At 46.0% G+C, this 18736-nt stretch overlaps 1 protein-coding gene across 2 annotated transcripts in view; it reads left to right on the top strand.

Moving 5' to 3' along the window:
- The window catches only part of CDH3 (cadherin 3), a 97052-nt gene that overhangs the window by 33448 nt on the left and 44868 nt on the right, over positions 1-18736 (top strand). The window contains exons 1-2 of one of the 2 annotated variants that reach the window (XM_029210662.1): positions 18115-18264; positions 18472-18592. In XM_029210662.1, the coding sequence (XP_029066495.1) occupies positions 18205-18264; positions 18472-18592 (181 nt within the window). In that variant the 5' untranslated portion in view covers positions 18115-18204. Of the gene's footprint in view, positions 1-18114; positions 18265-18471; positions 18593-18736 lie in introns of those variants that run through there. The other variant, XM_029210669.1, reaches the window with a different exon arrangement.

Genomic DNA, 18736 nt, shown 5'->3' with positions numbered 1-18736 from the left:
TTTTTTTTTTTTGCGGTACACGGGCCTCTCACTGTTGTGGCCTCTCCTGTTGCGGAGCACAGGCTCCAGATGCGCAGGCTCAGCAGCCATGGCTCACGGGCCCAGCAGCTCCGAGGCATGTGGGATCTTCCTGGACCGGGGCACGAACCCGTGTCCCCTGCATCGGCAGGTGTACTCTCAACCACTGCACCACCAGGGAAGCCCTCCCTTTTTTTCTTGATGAGTCTGGCTAAGTGTTTATCAATTTTGTTTATCTTCTCAAAGAACCAGCTTTTAGTTTTATTGATTTTTGCTATTGTTTTCTTCATTTCTATTTCATTTATTTCTGCTCTGATCTTTATGATTTCTTTCCTTCTACTGACTTTGGGTTTTCTTTGTTCTTCTTTCTGTAGTTGTTGTTTTTTTTTTTTTTTTTTTTTTTGCGGTACGCGGGCCTATCACTGCTGTGGCCTCTCCCGTTGCGGAGCACAGGCTCCAGACCTGCAGGCCCAGCGGCCATGGCTCACGGGCCCAGCCGCTCCGCGGCATGTGGGATCTTCCCGGACCGGGGCACGAACCCGTGTCCCCTGCATCAGCAGGTGGACTCTCAACCACTGTGCCACCAGGGAAGCCCTCTCTAGTTGTTTTAAGTGTAGGGTTAGATTGTTTATTTGAGATTTTTCTTGTTTCCCTTTTTTTTTTAACTTATTTTATTTTATTTTTTTTGGCTGTGTTGGGTCTTCATTGCTGCATGCGGACTTTCTCTAGTTGCAGCTAGCAGGGGCTACTCTTCGTTGCAGTGTGCTGTCTTCTCATTGTGGTGGCTTCTCTTGTTGCGGAGCATGGGCTCTAGGTGCATGGACTTCAGTAGTTGTGGCTCGTGGTCTCTAGAGCACAGGTTCAGTAGTTGTGGCACATGGGCTTAGTGGCTCCACAGCATGTAGGTTCTTCCTGGACCAGGGATTGTACCTGTGTCCGCTGCATTGGCAGGAGGATTCTTAACCACTGCACCACCAGGGAAGCCCCTTTCTTGTTTCTTGAGGTGTGACTGAATTGCTATAACTCTTAGAACTGCTTTTGCTGCATTCCATAGGTTTTGGGTCATCGTGTTTCCATTGTCATTTGTTTCTGTGTATTTTTAAAATTTCTTCTTTGACTTCTTCAGTGATCTCTTGGTTATTTAGTAGCACACTGTTTAGCCTCCATGTATTTGTGTTTCTTACAGTTTTTTTCCTGTAATTGATTTACAATCTCATAGTGTTTTGGTCAGAAAAGATGCTTGATACAATTTCAGTTTTCTTAAATTTTCTGAGGCTTGATTTGTGACCTCAAATGTGATAGATCCTGGAGAATGTTCCGTGTGCACTTGAGAAGAAAGCGTATTCTGCCACTTTTGGGTGGAATGTTCTATAAATATCAATTAGATGTATCTGGTCTATTGTGTCATTTAAAGCTTGTGTTTCCTTATTTATTTTCTATTTGGATGATCTGTCCATTGGTGTAAATGGGGTGTTAAAGTCCCTTACTATTATTGTGTTACTGTCGATTTCTTGGCTGTTAGCATTTATTTGCCTTATGTATTGAGGTGCTCCTATGTTGGGTGTAAAAACATTTATAATTGTTACATCTTCTTCTTGGATTGATCCTTTGATCATTATGTAGTGTTCCTCCTTATCTCTTGTAACAGTCTTTATTTTAAAGTCTATTTTATCTGATACAAGTATTGCTACTCCAGCTTTCTTTTGATTTCCATTTGCATGGAATATCTTTTTCCATCCCTTCACTTTCAGTCTGTATGTGTCCCTAGGTCTGAAGTGGGTCTCTTGGAGACAGCATATATATGGGTCTTGTTTTTGTATCCATTCAGCCAGTCTGTGTCTTTTGGTTGGGACATTTAATCCCTTTACGTTCAAGGTTATTATTGATATGTATGTTCCTATTACCATTTTCTTAATTTTGGGGGGTTTGTTTTTGTGGGTCTTTTTCTTCTCTTGTGTTTCCCACTTAGAGAAGTTTCTTTAGCATTTGTTGTAAAGCTAGTTTGGTGGTGCTGAATTCTCTTAGCTTTTGTTTGTCTGAAAAGCTTTTGGCTTCTCCATCGAATCTGAATGAGATCCTTGCTGGATAGAGTAATCTTGGTTGTAGGTTTTTCTCTTTCGTCACTTTAAGAATATCCTGCCACTCCCTTCTGGCCTGCAGAGTTTCACTGAAAAATCAGCTGATAACCTTATGAGGATGCCTTTGTATGTTATTTTTTGTTTTTCCCTTGCTGCTTTTAATGTTTTTTCTTTGCATTTAATTTTTGTTAGTTTGATTAATATGTGTCTTGGTGTGTTTTTCCTAGGGTTTATCCTGTATGGAACTCTCTGTGCTTCCTGGACTTTGGTGACTATTTCCTTTCCCATGTTAGGGAAGTTTTCAACTATAATCTCTTCAAATATTTTCTCAGACCCTTTCTTTTTCTCTTCTTCTTCTTGAACCCCTATAATTTGAATGTTGGTGTGTTTAGTGTTGTCCCAGAGGTCTCTGAGATTGTCTTCAATTCTTTTCATTCTTTTTTCTTTATTCTGCTCCTTGGTAGTTATTTTCACCATTTTGTCTTCCAGCTCACTTATCTGTTCTTCTGCCTCTGTTATTCATTCCTTCTAGTGTATTTTTCATTTCAGTTATTGTGTTGTTCATCTCTGTTTGTTTGTACTTTAGTTCTTCTAGATCTTTGTTAAATATTTCTTGTATTTTCTCAATCCGTGCTTCCATTCTATTTAAATGGAATAAATCCAATCTATTTCCGAGATTCTGGATCATTTTTACTATCGTTACTCTGAATTCTTTTTCAGGTAGATTGCCTATTTCCTCTTCATTTATTTGGTCTTGTAGATTTTTACCTTGCTCCTTCATCTGTGACATATTTTTTTGCTGTCTCTTTATTTATTTATTTATTTAAATGAGTGGGATTGTGTTCCTGTTCTACTGGTTGTTTAGCCTGAGGTTTCCAACGCTGGAGTTTGTAGGCTATTGGGTAGAACTGGGTCTTGGTGCTGAGATGAGGAACTCTGTGAGACCTCACACCGAGGAATATTCCATGGGGTCTGAGGTTCTCTGTTAGTCCAGTGGTTCGGACTTGGAGCTCCCACCGCAGGAGCTTCCACCCGACCCCATGCTGGCAAATCAAGATCCTGAAAGCCACGTGGGGTGGCAAAAAAAAAAAAAAAAGAGAGAGAGAGAGAATAACAAAGTAAAAAATAAAATTAGACTAGGAAACTAACAGATATGTTAGAAAGACTGTAAAAATAACAGTATAGATGAATCAACAACCAGAAGGTACATCAGTACCACAATAGTAAAAAAGAGGAGGAGGGAAAAGGAAAGAAAAAAAAAAAAGGAGGGGGGGTGGGAAAGGCCTTGGCTGTGGAAGCAGAGCCTAAGCAAGGGTGAGGTTTGGGCGGTGGGCGGGGCCAATGCTCGGGACCCACAGGGCAGGAAAACCCTAGGGGCTGTGGGGGGGTGGGGCTCAGGCTCAAGGAACAGAAGGGGCCCAGGCGTGTCCCCCACCCCTGGTCTCAGAGGGCGGGGGACCTCACCTGGGAGCCCAGCAGGCTGGGCGTGGCAGTCACCCTATACTCCTCTCCCCACTGCCTCTCCTGATCTCCCCAGCCTCAGGGGCACCAATCTTGTCTGGCCTCAACTTCTCCTTCCCCCTTACTCCCCCTACATCCTACCGGTTCACTGTGGGGTTCCTCCCGTCTCCTTGGGGGTTAGAGTTCCCCACCAGCAGCCGGCAGGCACCCTACTTGTGGGGATACGCTAACTCCACGTCTTCCCACACAGCCATCTTGACTCCTGCCTCTCAAGACTGGTTTTTAACTCACAAATAAGACATACTCTTTACAGAAAACTAATAGAAAAAATATATATAGATAAGCCAAAAAAAAAAGAAAGAGACCACCTACCATGTCCTAGCACCATACTAGGCATTTGGTATATGTATCAAGAGGAGCTAACTATAAATTCCATGAGGACACAGCCTTTATCTGTTATGTTTAAAGCCTGGCACTGGCCTTGCTGGAAAATTCTATATCTTGAGCTGGGGGGTGATTACACTGGTATATACATATGTAAAAATTCATCAAGATCTACATTTAAGATTTGTGCACTCAACTAAGTACAAGTTATATCTTAAATAAAAAAAAAAAAGAAATGTTCTAAGACATGTTCCCCAGAGTTTATGTCTGGTAGTAGGTGTTTTTAAATCACATAGAGAAACAATTATTTTCCTTTCAATTCTCTTTTAGTCCTTCGAGGATAAAGTCTCCCTTTGATGTTGATATGTCTTTGATATCTAACACTTCATGATTTCCCTTTTTAAACAGAGCTGGTCCCAGGCTCAGCCCCCAGCAGGCAGTAATAACCAGCTAGAATTTAATGATGTTGTGTCTTATTTTCATTGTACTGATTTTTAAATCAGTTACCTTCTAGTCGTGGCAAGTGGTATTGGTTTCCCATTTGATGTACTGTAGCAATATTGCTTTTTAAAGTAAATTTGTTTAAATTAAAAGTGAGTTGATTTTATGAAAAATTTTAAGTATAGAATACTCATGGTATAAGGACTGGGCAAAAACAAAGATGATTCTTCAGTGACTGAAGTTTGGAGAAAATGGCTCTAGTAAATTCCGTTTGCCATATATATATATATATATATATATATATACATACACATATACATACACACACTACACATATGTAACAGCACAAATATGCTCTATTATAAATACATATTATATGTATACATATAAGAAGAACTTATATGTATAAGTTATATTGAGTATGTGTTTTATATGATATATATCACTTCAATAAATGTATATTAAAATAAATAAATAAAAACAAATATCAACCCTCACTTAACTCCACACACACCTGCAGCTACACCCCATTTCCTTATTCCTGTTGAAAGAAATCCTGAAAAGAATTGTCAATACTATACACACTTCCTCACCTCTTACTCTTCTGTCTAATCCAGTCTGGTTTCTGGGTTGATTCTCCAGCGAAACTGTTCTCCCAATGACCTCAAACAGACAAATTCAATGGACATATCTCTGACCACATCCTTCATGGCCTGCCAGCAGCATTTGATCCAGCTGACCACTTCTTCTTTTCTGAAACCCTTTCTTCTGTTGATTTCAATCTTCTGGTTTTCCTTTGACAGGTCTTAGTCCCTACTACTCCACCCAGACTTCAAATGTCACAGTGCCTCGGGGCTAATCCTGTACCTTTAAGGATCATGTTTGGAGATGCCCACATTAGTATCTCCAACCCAACCTAACCTCTTAGCACCAGATATAAATAGCCCATGGCCAACTCGACATCTGCACCCAGCAAGCTCACAGCTCCTCCAGCTTCACAGCCCAGGTGGAACTCTTGATTCCTCCTGCACCTGATTCTACCTCCCTAAATGGCACCACTGTCTATCCAAGCCCCAACCTAAGAGAAGGCCTTGATTCCTCCTTTCTTCAATCTCAAAATCAGTCTCTCAGTAAGTCTTGTCAATTTCACCCCAAAGCTCTATCGAGAATCTGACCACTTTTCTGTATCTCCTCTGCAATAGTCCTAGCCAGGTCCATTGTGTCTCATCTGGACATAGCACCAGCCTCCTCTCTTTTCCCTTACTTTCATTCCTCCTGCCCCCAATTCATTTTCATACAGCAGCCAGAAGGAATGTTATAAAATATAAATCAGGCCATATTCCTCCTCTGCTTAAAATTCTTCAATAGCTTCCTTTTTATCCTGGAATAAAAGACCACTTTCTGTGGCTATAGAATCCTATATGATATGTATCTCTCACCTGTTTCTTTACTCTCACCTCATCTCTCTTTCTCTGAAGACTCCCTCTGCTTCAGCCACACTGACTTCTCCTCTGTCCCTGGTTTCTAGAAGTTGCCTACCTCAGGACCTTTGCACATGCTGTTGCCTCTGCCTGGAATACTTTCTCCCAGCTTTTCCATGACTGGCTCCTTCTCAACCTTGGTCTTAGCTTCACTGTTGCCTCCTCAGAGCATCTGCCCTAACCAGTCTATCAAAAGTGGGTTTCTGGGGCTTCCCTGGTGGTGCAGTGGTTAAGAATCCGCCTGCTAGTTTTCACAGAACTAGAGTAAAAAATTTCATAATTTGTATGGAAACACAAAAGACCCCGAATAGCCAAGACAATCATGAGAAAGAAAAACGGAGCTGGAGGAATCAGGCTCCCTGACTTCAAACTATACTACAAAGCTACAGTAATCAAGACCGTATGGTACTGGCACAAAGACAGAAATATAGATCAATGGAACAGGATAGAATGCCCAGAGATAAAGCCATGCACATTTGGTCACTTTATCTTTGATAAAGGAGGCAAGAATATACAATGGAGAAAAGACAGCCTCTTCAATAAGTGGTGCTGGGAAAACTGTACAGCTATACGTAAAAGAATGAAATTAGAACACTCCCTAACACCATACACAAAAATAAACTCCAAATGGATTAAAGACCTAAATGTAAGGCCAGACACTATAAAACTCTTAAGAGGAAAATGTAGGCAGAACCCTCTATGACATAAATCACAGCAAGATCCTTTTTGACCCACCTCCTAGAGAAATGGAAATAAAAGCAAAAATAAACGAATGGGACCTAATGAAACTTAGAAGCTTTTGCACAGCAAAGAGACCATAAACAAGACGAAAAGACAACCCTCAGAATGGGAGAAAATATTTGCAAATGAAGCAACTGACAAAGGATTAATCTCCAAAATTTATAAGCAGCTTAAGCAACTCAATATCAAAAAAACAAACAACCCAATCCAAAAATGAGCAGAAGACCTAAATAGACATTTCTCCAAAGAAGATATACAGACTGCCAACAAGCACATGAAAGGATGTTCAACATCACTAATCATTAGAGAAATGAAAATCAAAACTACAATGAGGTATCACCTCACATCGGTCAGAATGGCCATCATCAAAAAATCTACAAACAATAAATGCTGGAGAGGGTGTGGAGAAAAGGGAACCCTCTTGCACTGTTGGTGGGAATGTAAATTGATACAGCTACTATGGAGAACAATATGGAGGTTCCTTAAAAAACGAAAAATAGAACTACCATACGACCCAGCAATCCCACTACTGGGCATATACCCTGAGAAAACCATAATTCAAAAAGAGTCATGTACCAAAATGTTCATTGCAGCTCTATTTACAATACCCAGGACATGGAAGCAACCTAAGTGTCCATTGACAGATGAATGGATAAAGAAGATGTGGCACATATATACACTGGAATATTACTCAGCCATAAAAAGAAACGAAATTTAGTTATTTGTAGTGAGGTGGATGGACCTAGAGTCTGTCCTACAGAGTGAAGTAAGTCAGAAAGAGAAAAACAAATACTGTATGCTAACACATATATATGGAATCTTAAAAAAAAAAAACAAGGTTCTGAAGAACCTAGGGGAAGGACAGGAATAAAGACACAGACATAGAGAATGGACTTGACGACACGGGGAGGAGGAAGGGTAAGCTGGAACGAAGTGAGAGAGTGGCATGGACATATATACACTACCAAATGTAAAATAGATAGCTAGTGGGAAGCAGCCTCATAGCACAGGGAGATCAGCTCCGTGCTTTGTGACCACCTACAGGGATGGGATAGGGAGGGTGGGAGGGAGACGCAAGAGGGAGGAGATATGGGGATATATGTATATGTATAGCTGATTCACTTTGTTATAAGGCAGAAACTAACACACCATTGTAAAGCAATTATACTCCAGTAAAGATTTAAAAAAAAAAAAAAAAAAAGAATCCGCCTGCCAATGCAGGGAACACGGGTTAGAGCCCTTGTCCAGGAAGATCCCACATGCCGTGGAGCAACTAAGCCCGAGTGCCACAACTACGGAGCCTGCGCTCTAGAGCCCACATGCCACAACTACTGAAGCCCGCGCACCTAGAGCCCATGCTCCACAAGAGAAGCCACCGCAATGAGAAGCCCGCGCACCGCAACGAAGAGTAGCCCCCGCTCACCACAACTAGAGAAAGCCCGCGCGCAATAACGAAGACCCAACGCAGCCAAAAATAAATTAATTTTTTTAAAAAAATGGGCTTCCCCGGTAACTATCTTATTGCTTTATTTTTTTTCTTCTTAGCACTTTCAATAGTCTGTAATTATCTTGTTTACTTCTCTACGTTTTTATTACAAAGTCCATGATATCAAGGATCTTGTCTATTTGATTCACCATTGCATTCTCAGTGCTCAGAATAGCATCTGACACGTAGTAGGCCCTCAGTAAATATTTCTTGAATGTATGAGTGGAGAGGTAGGTGGGGCCTAGACCAAGCAGGACCTCGAGAGAGCATCTTGGGGAGGCATTTAGGGATTTTAATCAGAGATCCAAAGTGATCAGACTTGGCAGTTGTAAATGATCAGTCTGACAGAAGTGGGGAAAATGGATTGGAGGGTGATGAAGTAAAGCTCCTGCAGTAGTTCAGGAGAGAGATAATAGGGTTAAATGGAATAAGATGTACAAAGCACTTAGCATTTAACCATAAGGGATGAGAGGGGGATTACTATTACCAATATAGCAGGCAAGCAAGGATTGCTTGAATTTAATGACGGTAAAGTTAAGACTCCAGAGATAGAGGGACTTTTGTATCTCCTGGAATCTTTGAATCTCTAATCTCTTCCTCCAGTGATAAATGCTAGAATTTCTTATCCTTATCGAGTTAATTTGACCTCTATTTTGGTAATTCATATGCATTCATATTTGCATTCTTCCACCTGTGTTCCTTCTTACCACCATCATCTGGGAGGGAAGAATTTCACGGAGAGAGCTTCTGACACTTCTCATTAGCTGTGTGACCTGGTAAATCACCTAATCTCTCTGAACTCAGTTTCATTTTCTGTAAAATGAGGACTCTGATATCTATTCTGTCCATCATGAGGATCAGTGAATAACTGTACAGAAAATATTTTCACAATGCAAGAATAATTATTACTGTCATTTCACTCAGTAAATATTTATTAAGCACCTACTGTGTACCAGGCACTGTTTGTTGGTGCTGGGAATACAGCAGTGGCATGGGGGGAAGGGCAACGACAGAAGTCCATTCAGATTCTGAACATTTTGGATTTTGATTGTATTTTCCAAATTGGCAGATCACCTTGGGCCCCTGTTGAAAAATATAGATTGTTGGCCTGACCACAGTCTTGATCAGAATGGGGAAGGTAGAATGAGGGGAGGGTTAACTATCTCTCCGAAGTTATTCAGAAAGGGCTGAAAATAAGAGATTAGGTGGATTAAATTGCCTCCCTTTTCCTTTTCCCAAATACTGATCACCACTCAGCAATTCTGCATACACATCTGTGGGTTTTTTTTGTTTGTTTCGTTTTATAGTGAATGTTAACCCTCTTATTTATTTATTTATTTTTGGCTGCGTTGGGTCTTCGTTGCTGCACGAGGGCTTTCTCTAGTTGCAGCGAGCAGGGGCTACTCTTCATTGGGTGCACAGGTTTCTCATTGCGGTGGCTTCTCTTGTTGTGGAGCATGGACTCTAGGCGCGTGGGCTTTAGGAGTTGTGTACACGGGCTCAGTAGTTGTGGCTCGTGGGCTCTAGAGCGCAGGCTCAATAGTTGTGGCACACAGGCTTAGTTGCTCCGCGGCATGTGGGATCTTCCTGGACCAGGGCTCGAACCCGTGTCCCCTGAATTGGCAGGTGGATTCTTAACCACTGCGCCAGCAGGGAAGCCCTACACATCTGTTTATATACTGAATTTTCCAAAACATTTCTAATAAGAAGTACCTTCAGATGGCTCCTGGGGAGGGCAAGTCCAAATATCAGAACCAGCCATGTGACCTTGAAGGAGAAGGCAGTGGAAGTACCAGAAAGCACTGTCCTTGGCGGTGTTTTTGTCTGCCACAGAGCTTGCTGTACAACTGATCAGGATCTTACTGTCCTCATCGCCAAAATGAGGTCAGGGTTTCATGACTACCAGTTCATGGAGGGGTGCTGGGTTAGTTGAATCAGAATCACCTAGGGAGCTTATTAAATCTCTAGATTCCTGGGCCTCATGGACTGGTGAGTCCGACTCAGTAGGGCCAGGATGGCGTCCATCACCTCCTCTATTTTATTTTATTTATTTATTTATTTATTTAGCGGTACGCAGGCCTCTCACCGCTGTGGCCTCTCCTGTTGCGGAGCACAGGCTCCGGACGCGCAGGCTCTGCGGCCATGGCCCACGGGCCCAGCCGCTCCGCGGCACGTGGGATCCTCCCGGACCGGGGCACGAACCCGTGTCCCCTGCATCGGCAGGCGGACTCCCAACCACTGTGCCACCAGGGAAGCCCACCTCCTCTATTTTTAATTAGCTTCCTGGCAGTTAATTTTTGATATGTATCCAGATTTGGTATCTCACTAGGGTAGATCAGACTCTCTGTGCTTCAGTTTTCTCATCTGTAAAATATAATCATTCCTCAGATGGTAGAATTAAATAAGCTAATTTACATAATGCACTTAGAACAGTGTCTGTCCCATAGTAAGTACTGGGTAAGTTTTAACTGTTCTGTCAGTCAAGGTCCAATCAGGAAGACAAACCACTGGGAGTATTTAAAGCAGAGGGAACTTAATGCAGAGGTGATGGAGAGGCTAAGAAGCCAAACAGGGGACAGTGATACAACCTAGAGATTAGGCAGCAAGAAGTCATCCACCCCTTAGCAGGAGAAAGAGAGGGAAATGGTGGTGTTTCCAGAGCCCAGAGTCTGGCAGAACCTGGACCGACAGCAGGAGCGGTAGCTGTAGATTAAACACAGCCATTATCAAACAGCTGAAGGAGGAGGCATACCCCGGCTTTTCCCTTTGTCCCACCCTCCAGTCTCCCACTAGTGCCTCCCATTGGCTGAACCCAGCAGGAAGTCATCTCTCAAGTGAGCCTGGGAAACTTCATCTGCAGAGATCACCCCTGCCTTTCAGGGGAAGTATGAAGAATGTCTCTGAGGACAGATTATTATTATTTTGTTGTTATTATTTTCTTTAAGGTCTTTTTGAGCCCTACAGTTCTCAAAGTCTCTAGACCTTAGCCAACCACAGGGATTCAGGGCTTTGTGAGTGCTTATTGATTAATCAATTCTGTGCCTTCAGTGTATACACATACATAAATGCTTAGCCTCTTATCTCTGGAAACTGACAGCTCAGGCCTTGGCAAAAATTCACCGGTGCAGCGGAGCCCTGCCCGAGGTTCAAGGAAAGGGAAGGTATGTGGATCAGGTTTCTCTCTGGGGATCAGCTGCCTCAGCACCTTCAAGGATTCAAAAGTGATAGATGGGAAAGCTGGCCAGAGACATCACTGGGCAGAAAGGAGGGTCCCAGAAAGTTCAGGAACAGACATAAAGAAGTAAGACTGTGGAAGCATTTGTAGGGGCACTGGGCAGGGGAGGGGAGGAGCAGGAAATAGGGCCGCACCCGGTTTTAAGGATACTTCCTAGAAAAGATTGGAAAACACCCACTTGTCTTTGGGACATAATCCTGTAAGTGTGCTATGTGGGAGTGGAGCTCTGGGAATTTTGCTACCAAAAATGGGCAGAAAAGCTCTTTCTAAATATTTCTTGGAGGACCCAGAATTTAACCTTGGGCCAGAGGCAAATATGTTTAAGAGGTTCTTAAAAGATCAGATATTGTGGAATTCTTCCTAATATGCCAAAGACCTGCTCCCCAAGTTCATTCTTCCAGCAAACATTGACGAATAGTAGGTTGGAAACTGATTCAGGCAATGAGTTTCGGAGTGAGACAGAACTGGGTTGCACTGTGGCTTTGCCTCTGTCCTAGCAGTGTGGCCTTGGGCAAGGGATTTAACTTCAGTTTCCTTGTCTGTGAAAAGGGAACTAGCGTGTAGAGTTGAGAGGATGAGAGTGAGATCATGCATGAAAATACTTAGAGTCTGAATCCAGAGTGTGCTAGTAGTTCATTTTATTATGACTTGTATTATTTGTATGACACTTGGCAAAACACTTTGCTGCCTATTAGCTCATTGGATTTCACATCAGCTCTGTGAGGTGGGTCAGGGAACCCACATTGATTTTGTGTCTACTCTGCTTCTAGCACCCTGCCAGATGCTTAACAGTTATTATCTTCTTGATTTCACTCAGTCAATACATATTTCAGTATCTATTTTATGCCAGGCTGTTCTGTGTACTGGGGGTACAGCAATGAACAAAGCAGACAAAAATCCCTGCCTCTCAGGGAGGATACACTCAGTGAGGGGAGAGCGACAATAAATACAATTTAATGAATACTTAGGTTCACTGTGTTCCAAAGTGCTTTACAAATATTAACCCATAACCTATGAGGAAGGTATTGTTATGCTTATCCCATTTTACAGATGAGGATACTGAGGCACAAGGGAGTTGAAAGTCACTTGGCCAAGGTCTCACAGCTTGGAAGAGCTGCATTAATGATTCAAAGCCAGACAGTGTGACCCCAGAGTCCTTGCTCTTAATCATTACTGTATGTTGCCTTCCCCCACCCAAAAAAATATATATATGTGTACTAATAGATTAGTGCTATTAAGTGCTATGAGTGCTATGAAAAAAAATAAAGCAGGGGAAAGAGGGTGATGAGAGAGGGCTCTCTATGTAGGGAGGTCAGGGAAGGCCTCTCAGAGGGGCCACATTTGAGCAGAGACCTGAAGGAGTGAGGGAGAAAGGCGGGTGGACATCTGGGCAAGGGCGATCCAGGCAGAGGGAAGCACTGTGCAAAGGCCCACACTTGGTGTGTTCGGAGAACCACAGGGAGGCCAGTGCTGAGAAAGCAGAGTGAGCAAGTGGTAGCAGATGAGTCAGAGAGTGAAAGACGGCGCAGGCTGAGCCGCTGGAAGGATGCAGTTGCCTTTGGCTGAGATGGAAAGACTGTGGGAGGAGCAGAATTGCAGAGGAAGGTCAGTTCAGTTTGGGATAATTCTCACCATCACTCACCAAATAGGAATTACTCATTCCAGAGGACTTTGAGAGATGAAAGAGCTCACCCCAGATCACCCAGGCAGTCGTTTTTAGAGGCAAGATTCAGACATAGGTCTGCCAACCCTAACTTAAATGCCACAGGCCTTTGGCTGGCAGGGTGCTGTGAGGAAATCTGCAGAGGTGATACTCTGCTCATCCTGATCCCTGACCCCAGGAGCTTTCAAGGAGGGGGAAAGAGGTACTGGAGAGTGAGGCGGAAGGACACTCAGATGAAAGTAACAATGCCAGAGATCCCACAAGACAGTAAGTAGCACGTGTTTAAATGTGAAATGCAGACAAGAAGCACAGGGAAGATGCACTTCTTTCTGAAAAAGCAAAATGAGTGAAAGAGTCCCAGCCCTGTCTGGGTGGAAGGCATCAGGGACGGGATGAACATCTGTGTTGAAAAAGGCCATGCTCTGGCGGAGATGGGAAGGCCCCCAGAGGCTCAGGGTTCTCCCTGGGCACGTCTTTCTCCACAAATAGATGCTTTTCCATTATGACAAAGGTATATACCAGGCAGGACGCCTCCCCTGGACCCGTGTCTCCAACCACAGCCTCCTCAACCTGCCACTACTGGGCATCTCTGAACACGTCCCAGCTTGAAGTCCCGATCTTCCCCTAATCCCAAACTTGCTCTACCTGCAATGAGATTCCAAGAAGCTAACCCTGAGACAAGGATTCATGTACCTGAGTGACTTATTAAATTTGGAAGGGCTCCCAGGAGGAACCGGTGAGGGAGTGGAGAAGCAAGATAAAGAGGGCAAGAAGCCAAGCAAGGGTGTGATTTCAGACCAAGTCCCTGGAGGGTAGCTTCAGCCTGATCCAGCAGGGGATGCTGGATGTAAGCTACCCCTGGGAGTTTGGTGGGAGGCGGGCCGGCGCTCAGCTTCCACATTCCAGCACCACTTGGTCATTGGCTAAGGGCTGGGAAAGTGAACTCCTGGGCACTTCCTTGCAAGGGCAAAGGGACCCCAGTAGCTGATGGGCAAGCCTCTGGCCCTTCACATGTACAGGCTGCTGGGAGAATCAGCACACAGAAGCCAAACAAGGGGAGTTCAGAAACCAACAAAGGGATCCCAGGGGATCTGAGCAGTGCCCTGACAGTGTCCACTACATGTGCCTTACCCATGTCAGGAAATGGTATTGCCATCCTGCTGGTTACTCAGGCCCCAAACCCTGGAGTCATCCTTGATCTGCTCTGTCTCACACCCCCATCCAATCCTTTAGCCAATCTCGTTGGCAATACCTTCAAAATATACCCAGAGTCTGATCACTTTTTTAAAATAACTTTTAAAAATTGTGGTAAAGTCCACATAACATACAGTTCAGTGGCATAAAGTACATTCACATTTTTGTGCAACCATCACCATCACCCATCCACAGAACTCTTTCCATCTTGCAAAACTGAAACTCTGTACCTATTAAGCGTTTTGTTTATCCATTCATTTGTCAGTGGACACTTGGGTTGCTTCCACCTCTTGACTGTTGTGAATAATGCTGCTATGAACATAGATGTATTATACAAATATCTGTTAGAGTCCCTACACTCAATTCTTTTGGGTATATACCTAGAAATGGAATTGCTGGGTCATATGGCAATTCTATTTTTAATTTGTTTTAGTAGCTGTTTTACTGTTTTCCATAGTGGCTGCACCAGTTGACATTCCCACCGACAGTGCACAAGTGTTTCAACGTCTGCACATCCTCACCAACACTTTTTATTTTGTTTGTTTTAGTCTGATCATTTCTTACCCCTTCCACAATGACCACCCTGAACCAAGCCATTTCAGTTTTTGCCTGGCTTATTGCAGTGGGATCCCAACTGACCTCACTGTTTCTGCCCTCATCTCCTGTAGTCTTCTCAACACCATTGCTCTACTCACAGCCTCCAGTGCCTTCCTCCCCTCCTGCTCAGGGTAAAAGGCAAAGTTTTTACAATAGCCTATGAGGCTGTACAAGATTTGTTCCTCACCCTCCCAAATCTGACTCATTTCCTACTTGCTCACTCCACTCCAGCCACATTGCCTTTTTTTTTTTTTTTCTCCTGTCCCAAGTAATCTACTGTCTCAGGGCCTTTGCCTTATTTTCTCTGCTTGGAATACTCCTTCTTCAGATATGCTTAATGTAATTTTCTCCCTCACTTCCTTCAGGTTTTATTCATTTCTCAAGGAGGCCTCTGGGCTTTCCCCATTGTTCATCAGCCCTTCCTCCATTTTCTGCCTTTCTCCTCTCTGCCCTGTGCCTGGGAAGATGACCCCTACAAACACCACCACCTGGGCTTTCTTGCCCTCAGGCTTCTGGGTGGGTTTGGTCCATGGCAGGCAATGCCAGAAGATGAAGGGTGAAAGGAGAGAGATGTTGAGTTATTTTCCCCCCCACATCCTTCCTGCTCTGCTCTGGGCAGTGGCCTGTCCCTCCTGGACCACAGCTGCATTTGGGAGGGGTGGTCCTCCGCTTCAGCTCTCCAGCTCCCCCTCCCCTCCAACCCCCCACTCCCAATGATACTGTTTCCTCCCTTTGCCCTCCAGTCCTCCAAGTTGTAACTGCTTCTCTGCTTGCTGCTGATCTCCGGACCTCCTACACCCCTGTTGGTTCCTGAACCCTGCCTATTCCTCTAGTCGCTTCACTAAGACTAGAACCATCCGTGCTGGATTCTGTTTCCCACTAGACCCTGACCTAAACACCTTCTAGATTATGTTATTTACAGTTTCCAGCCTACCTTCTGTTCCGTGAATTGGCACTTCCCATTCTGTTCTTCTGCATAGTACACATTATCTAACATGCTATATAGTTACTTATTTAGTTTCCTTGAACCCTCACACTCTGTGATGGACGGTCCAAGGATGCAGGGATGTTTGCTTCGTTCACTGTTGTATCTCCAGTGCTTGGCACACAACAGGCTATCAGCAAATATCTCTTAAATGAATGAATGAACGGCCGACCGACTAAGGGAGCTGCAGAGAAGACAGCAGTGTGGTCCAAGGTGCAGGCAGAAGAGCTGACTCTCAATTTCTCCTCTCCCCTCCCCGCCCCCGCCCGGAATGCTGAGTGCCCTGGAAGGAGGCGGAAATGAGCGTGTTCAACTGCCCTCCAGCCAGGTGTTTACTTAATTAGGACCTGTATCCCGACGCACGTTGATGTTTAACTGTCCGCCTAATGACTGCATTTGGTTCCCGGCGGGCGCAAAGGAACCTGCGGGGCGAGGATAGGCGGGGCCACCAGGTACTGTCTGGGGCCGGCGCAGCCTCGAAAAGCCTCTGCGCGGGTATCTAACCTCCCCTCGGGCACGGAAAGCGCCCCCTGCGGGAGAGCGGGGCGAGGGGGTTGGAGCTCAGTTAGCAGCCTCGGGCTTCTCCTGCGCGTCGTGCATCCCCAACCCCCAGCTGCCGGGACCACAGGCGGGATAACGGAGCGCTCCCCTGATACCAGATGCCAATTGCTCGCTTTACCATCAGCCGTGAAATTGAAGGATTACAGCGTTTCTCATTCTCTTAGTTTGGGGAACGTGAGGGTGCTATAGAGGAAAGAAACGGCTCGTGAGGCGGAGGACAAATGAGCTGGATCCTAAAGCAATAATACCAGGCAACATTTGGGCGCTTGCTCTGTGCCAAGTGCTGAGTTTAGCGTTTTAAACGTGCTAATTCAATCCTCTTCTATATGTATTAATTCATTCAATCCTAGTACTTTATAGAGGGCAGATATCATAATAGCCCCCACTAGATGCATGCGGAACTGAGGCTCAGAGGGGTTATTTCGCTAGCCTGAGGTCACAGCGCTAATAAGTGATGGAATCCGGGTTTGAACGCAGGCGGTGCGGCCCCAGAGCCCATGGTCGGCTAGAGAGAGGACTCCCACGATCGCAAGGCAAACTGTCCTCTTACCCGCAGGCCTGGTGGTGGGAAGGACAGGCAGGCTTCCAGGCTAGCCCTTGAGAGCCAAAAACTCTATAATTAGAGACTCTAGTCTCCTCCTCAAACCCCTAAATCTGAGATGGGTAGGAGGAAGGAACGTGTTGAGGAGTCAGCCTGAGATTCTCAAGACAGCTAGGGAAGGTGGGGAGGCCTCAGGGAACAGGAGGTTGTGACTGGCTGGGAAAACTCATTTCGGTGGGGAGAGGGCGTGCAGTGTGGAGCGACTGAGTTTCAGGACTGTTTCAGGGCCCGGGGCCCACTTGCGTGCCGCCACGGGTAAAGCACTTCGGGTCTGAAGTAGAGGAACGAATCCCAGCTCCGTCGCATGTCCCCCAGTAAGGATACAGAAGAGCTGCTTCGTAGGGAGACTCACTGGAAGGCTGCTTCTCGCAGCCAGCAGTTTTTACTTAGATTATAGTAGGTATTTTAGACCAATAAAAACAGTCGCGATTTTCAAAATGCCTTTATTTGCATTTTACAAAACTTGAGACGTTGTTAATTATTTATATCCTACGTGGGGGGTGGGAAGCTTGCTGGAGGTGATAGGGCTAATAACCACCCCTCTACCTCGCACCTTTTGGCGTCACCACGGCTTCGATCTCTGGGATCTTCTCTCCCAGCCTCCTTTTGTTCGGCTGTGTCAGGGAAGTAATGAGTTTTCCGCAAGTTGTAGCAGATTCTGTAACACCGTCCCTCGGGACCTCACTGCCAGTTTTAAACCCTCGGAGTCCTGGGGGCAGGCTGATGTGGGAGGTGGGGAAAGAGGCAGGAGGTACCCGCCCGCCCCCCGCTGTAGCCGGGTGTGGGGCGGACACACCCGGCCTCCATCAAAGCCTTGGATAACAGAGAGCCTCGGGGGAGCATGAATGGGGCGCCTTTGTTTCCAGTCGGGTTCAGATGCATCTCCACTTTCTTTTCCACAAGGCACAGAAACAATTTTCTTCGTGTGCGGCGGGGAGTGGGTTGCCTTCTTTTTTTCCCCTCGAACCCAGAATCTGCGAGACAGGGCCTGGGTCTCTGCCGGGAGCAACTCCGGAAAACCCGAGAGAACGCAGGAGGGGCGCGGGAGAGGACAGTGCGGGGGGGCGCTTCGGGGTGCCTCCACAGAGCCAGCCCCGGCCCCACCTGCGAGGAGGCGGGACCTTGCGGCGCTGGACCAATCAGCACCTATCTGTGCTCACCTGGCCCCCCCCCCCCGCCCTCTGGCTCCCGCGAGCCGCGGTTCTCAAAGGGACGCGCTGAGCTTAACGGAGCACTAACCCGCAGTCGCGGCAGCTTTTCACCCCATTCTCTCCAGCCATGGGGCTCCCTAGTGGGCCTCTCGCGTCCCTCCTCCTCCGCTTCTTCCTCTTACTCCAGGTACTCCATTGCCTTGCCTGACCCCTGCCGGGACGTTCCTCAGAGGGCAGGCGGGGTCCGCACGCGGCGGTGGCGTCGGGGAGAGAGCCGGACTGGGCTGCCTGGGGCCAAGGTTGTCCGGGAAAGCCTGTGAGGACTCCCCGGGATGGGTATGCAGGGCCGGGCACGCCTGTGACCCAGCCTCCCTCTTTCCCCCTCTTCCCTTAGGCACAGGTTTACTGGCTGCCGCGCGCGGCCTCCGAGCCGTGCCGGGCAGGCTTCGGGGAAGCTGAAGTGACCTTGGAGGCGCGAGGCGCGGAGCTGGAGCGGAGCCGGGCGCGGGGGAATGGTAAGACCCCCCCCCCCACGGGGGCCCGCCTGGCGGAACTTCGAGGCGGGGGCTGCGCTGAGGGTGTCCGGGCTGCGGCGGGGGGCTCCTGGCGCCTCCTCAGGTGCGGGGGAGGCGTAGAAAGCATCCCCGGGGCTGGAATGG

The sequence above is a fragment of the Monodon monoceros genome, unplaced genomic scaffold (genome assembly GCF_005190385.1).
Source record: "Monodon monoceros isolate NGI ecotype Baffin Bay Population unplaced genomic scaffold, NGI_Narwhal_1 Super_Scaffold_10, whole genome shotgun sequence".
Lineage (NCBI taxonomy): Eukaryota > Metazoa > Chordata > Mammalia > Artiodactyla > Monodontidae > Monodon > Monodon monoceros.
This window is presented reverse-complemented; position numbering and strand designations above follow the sequence as displayed.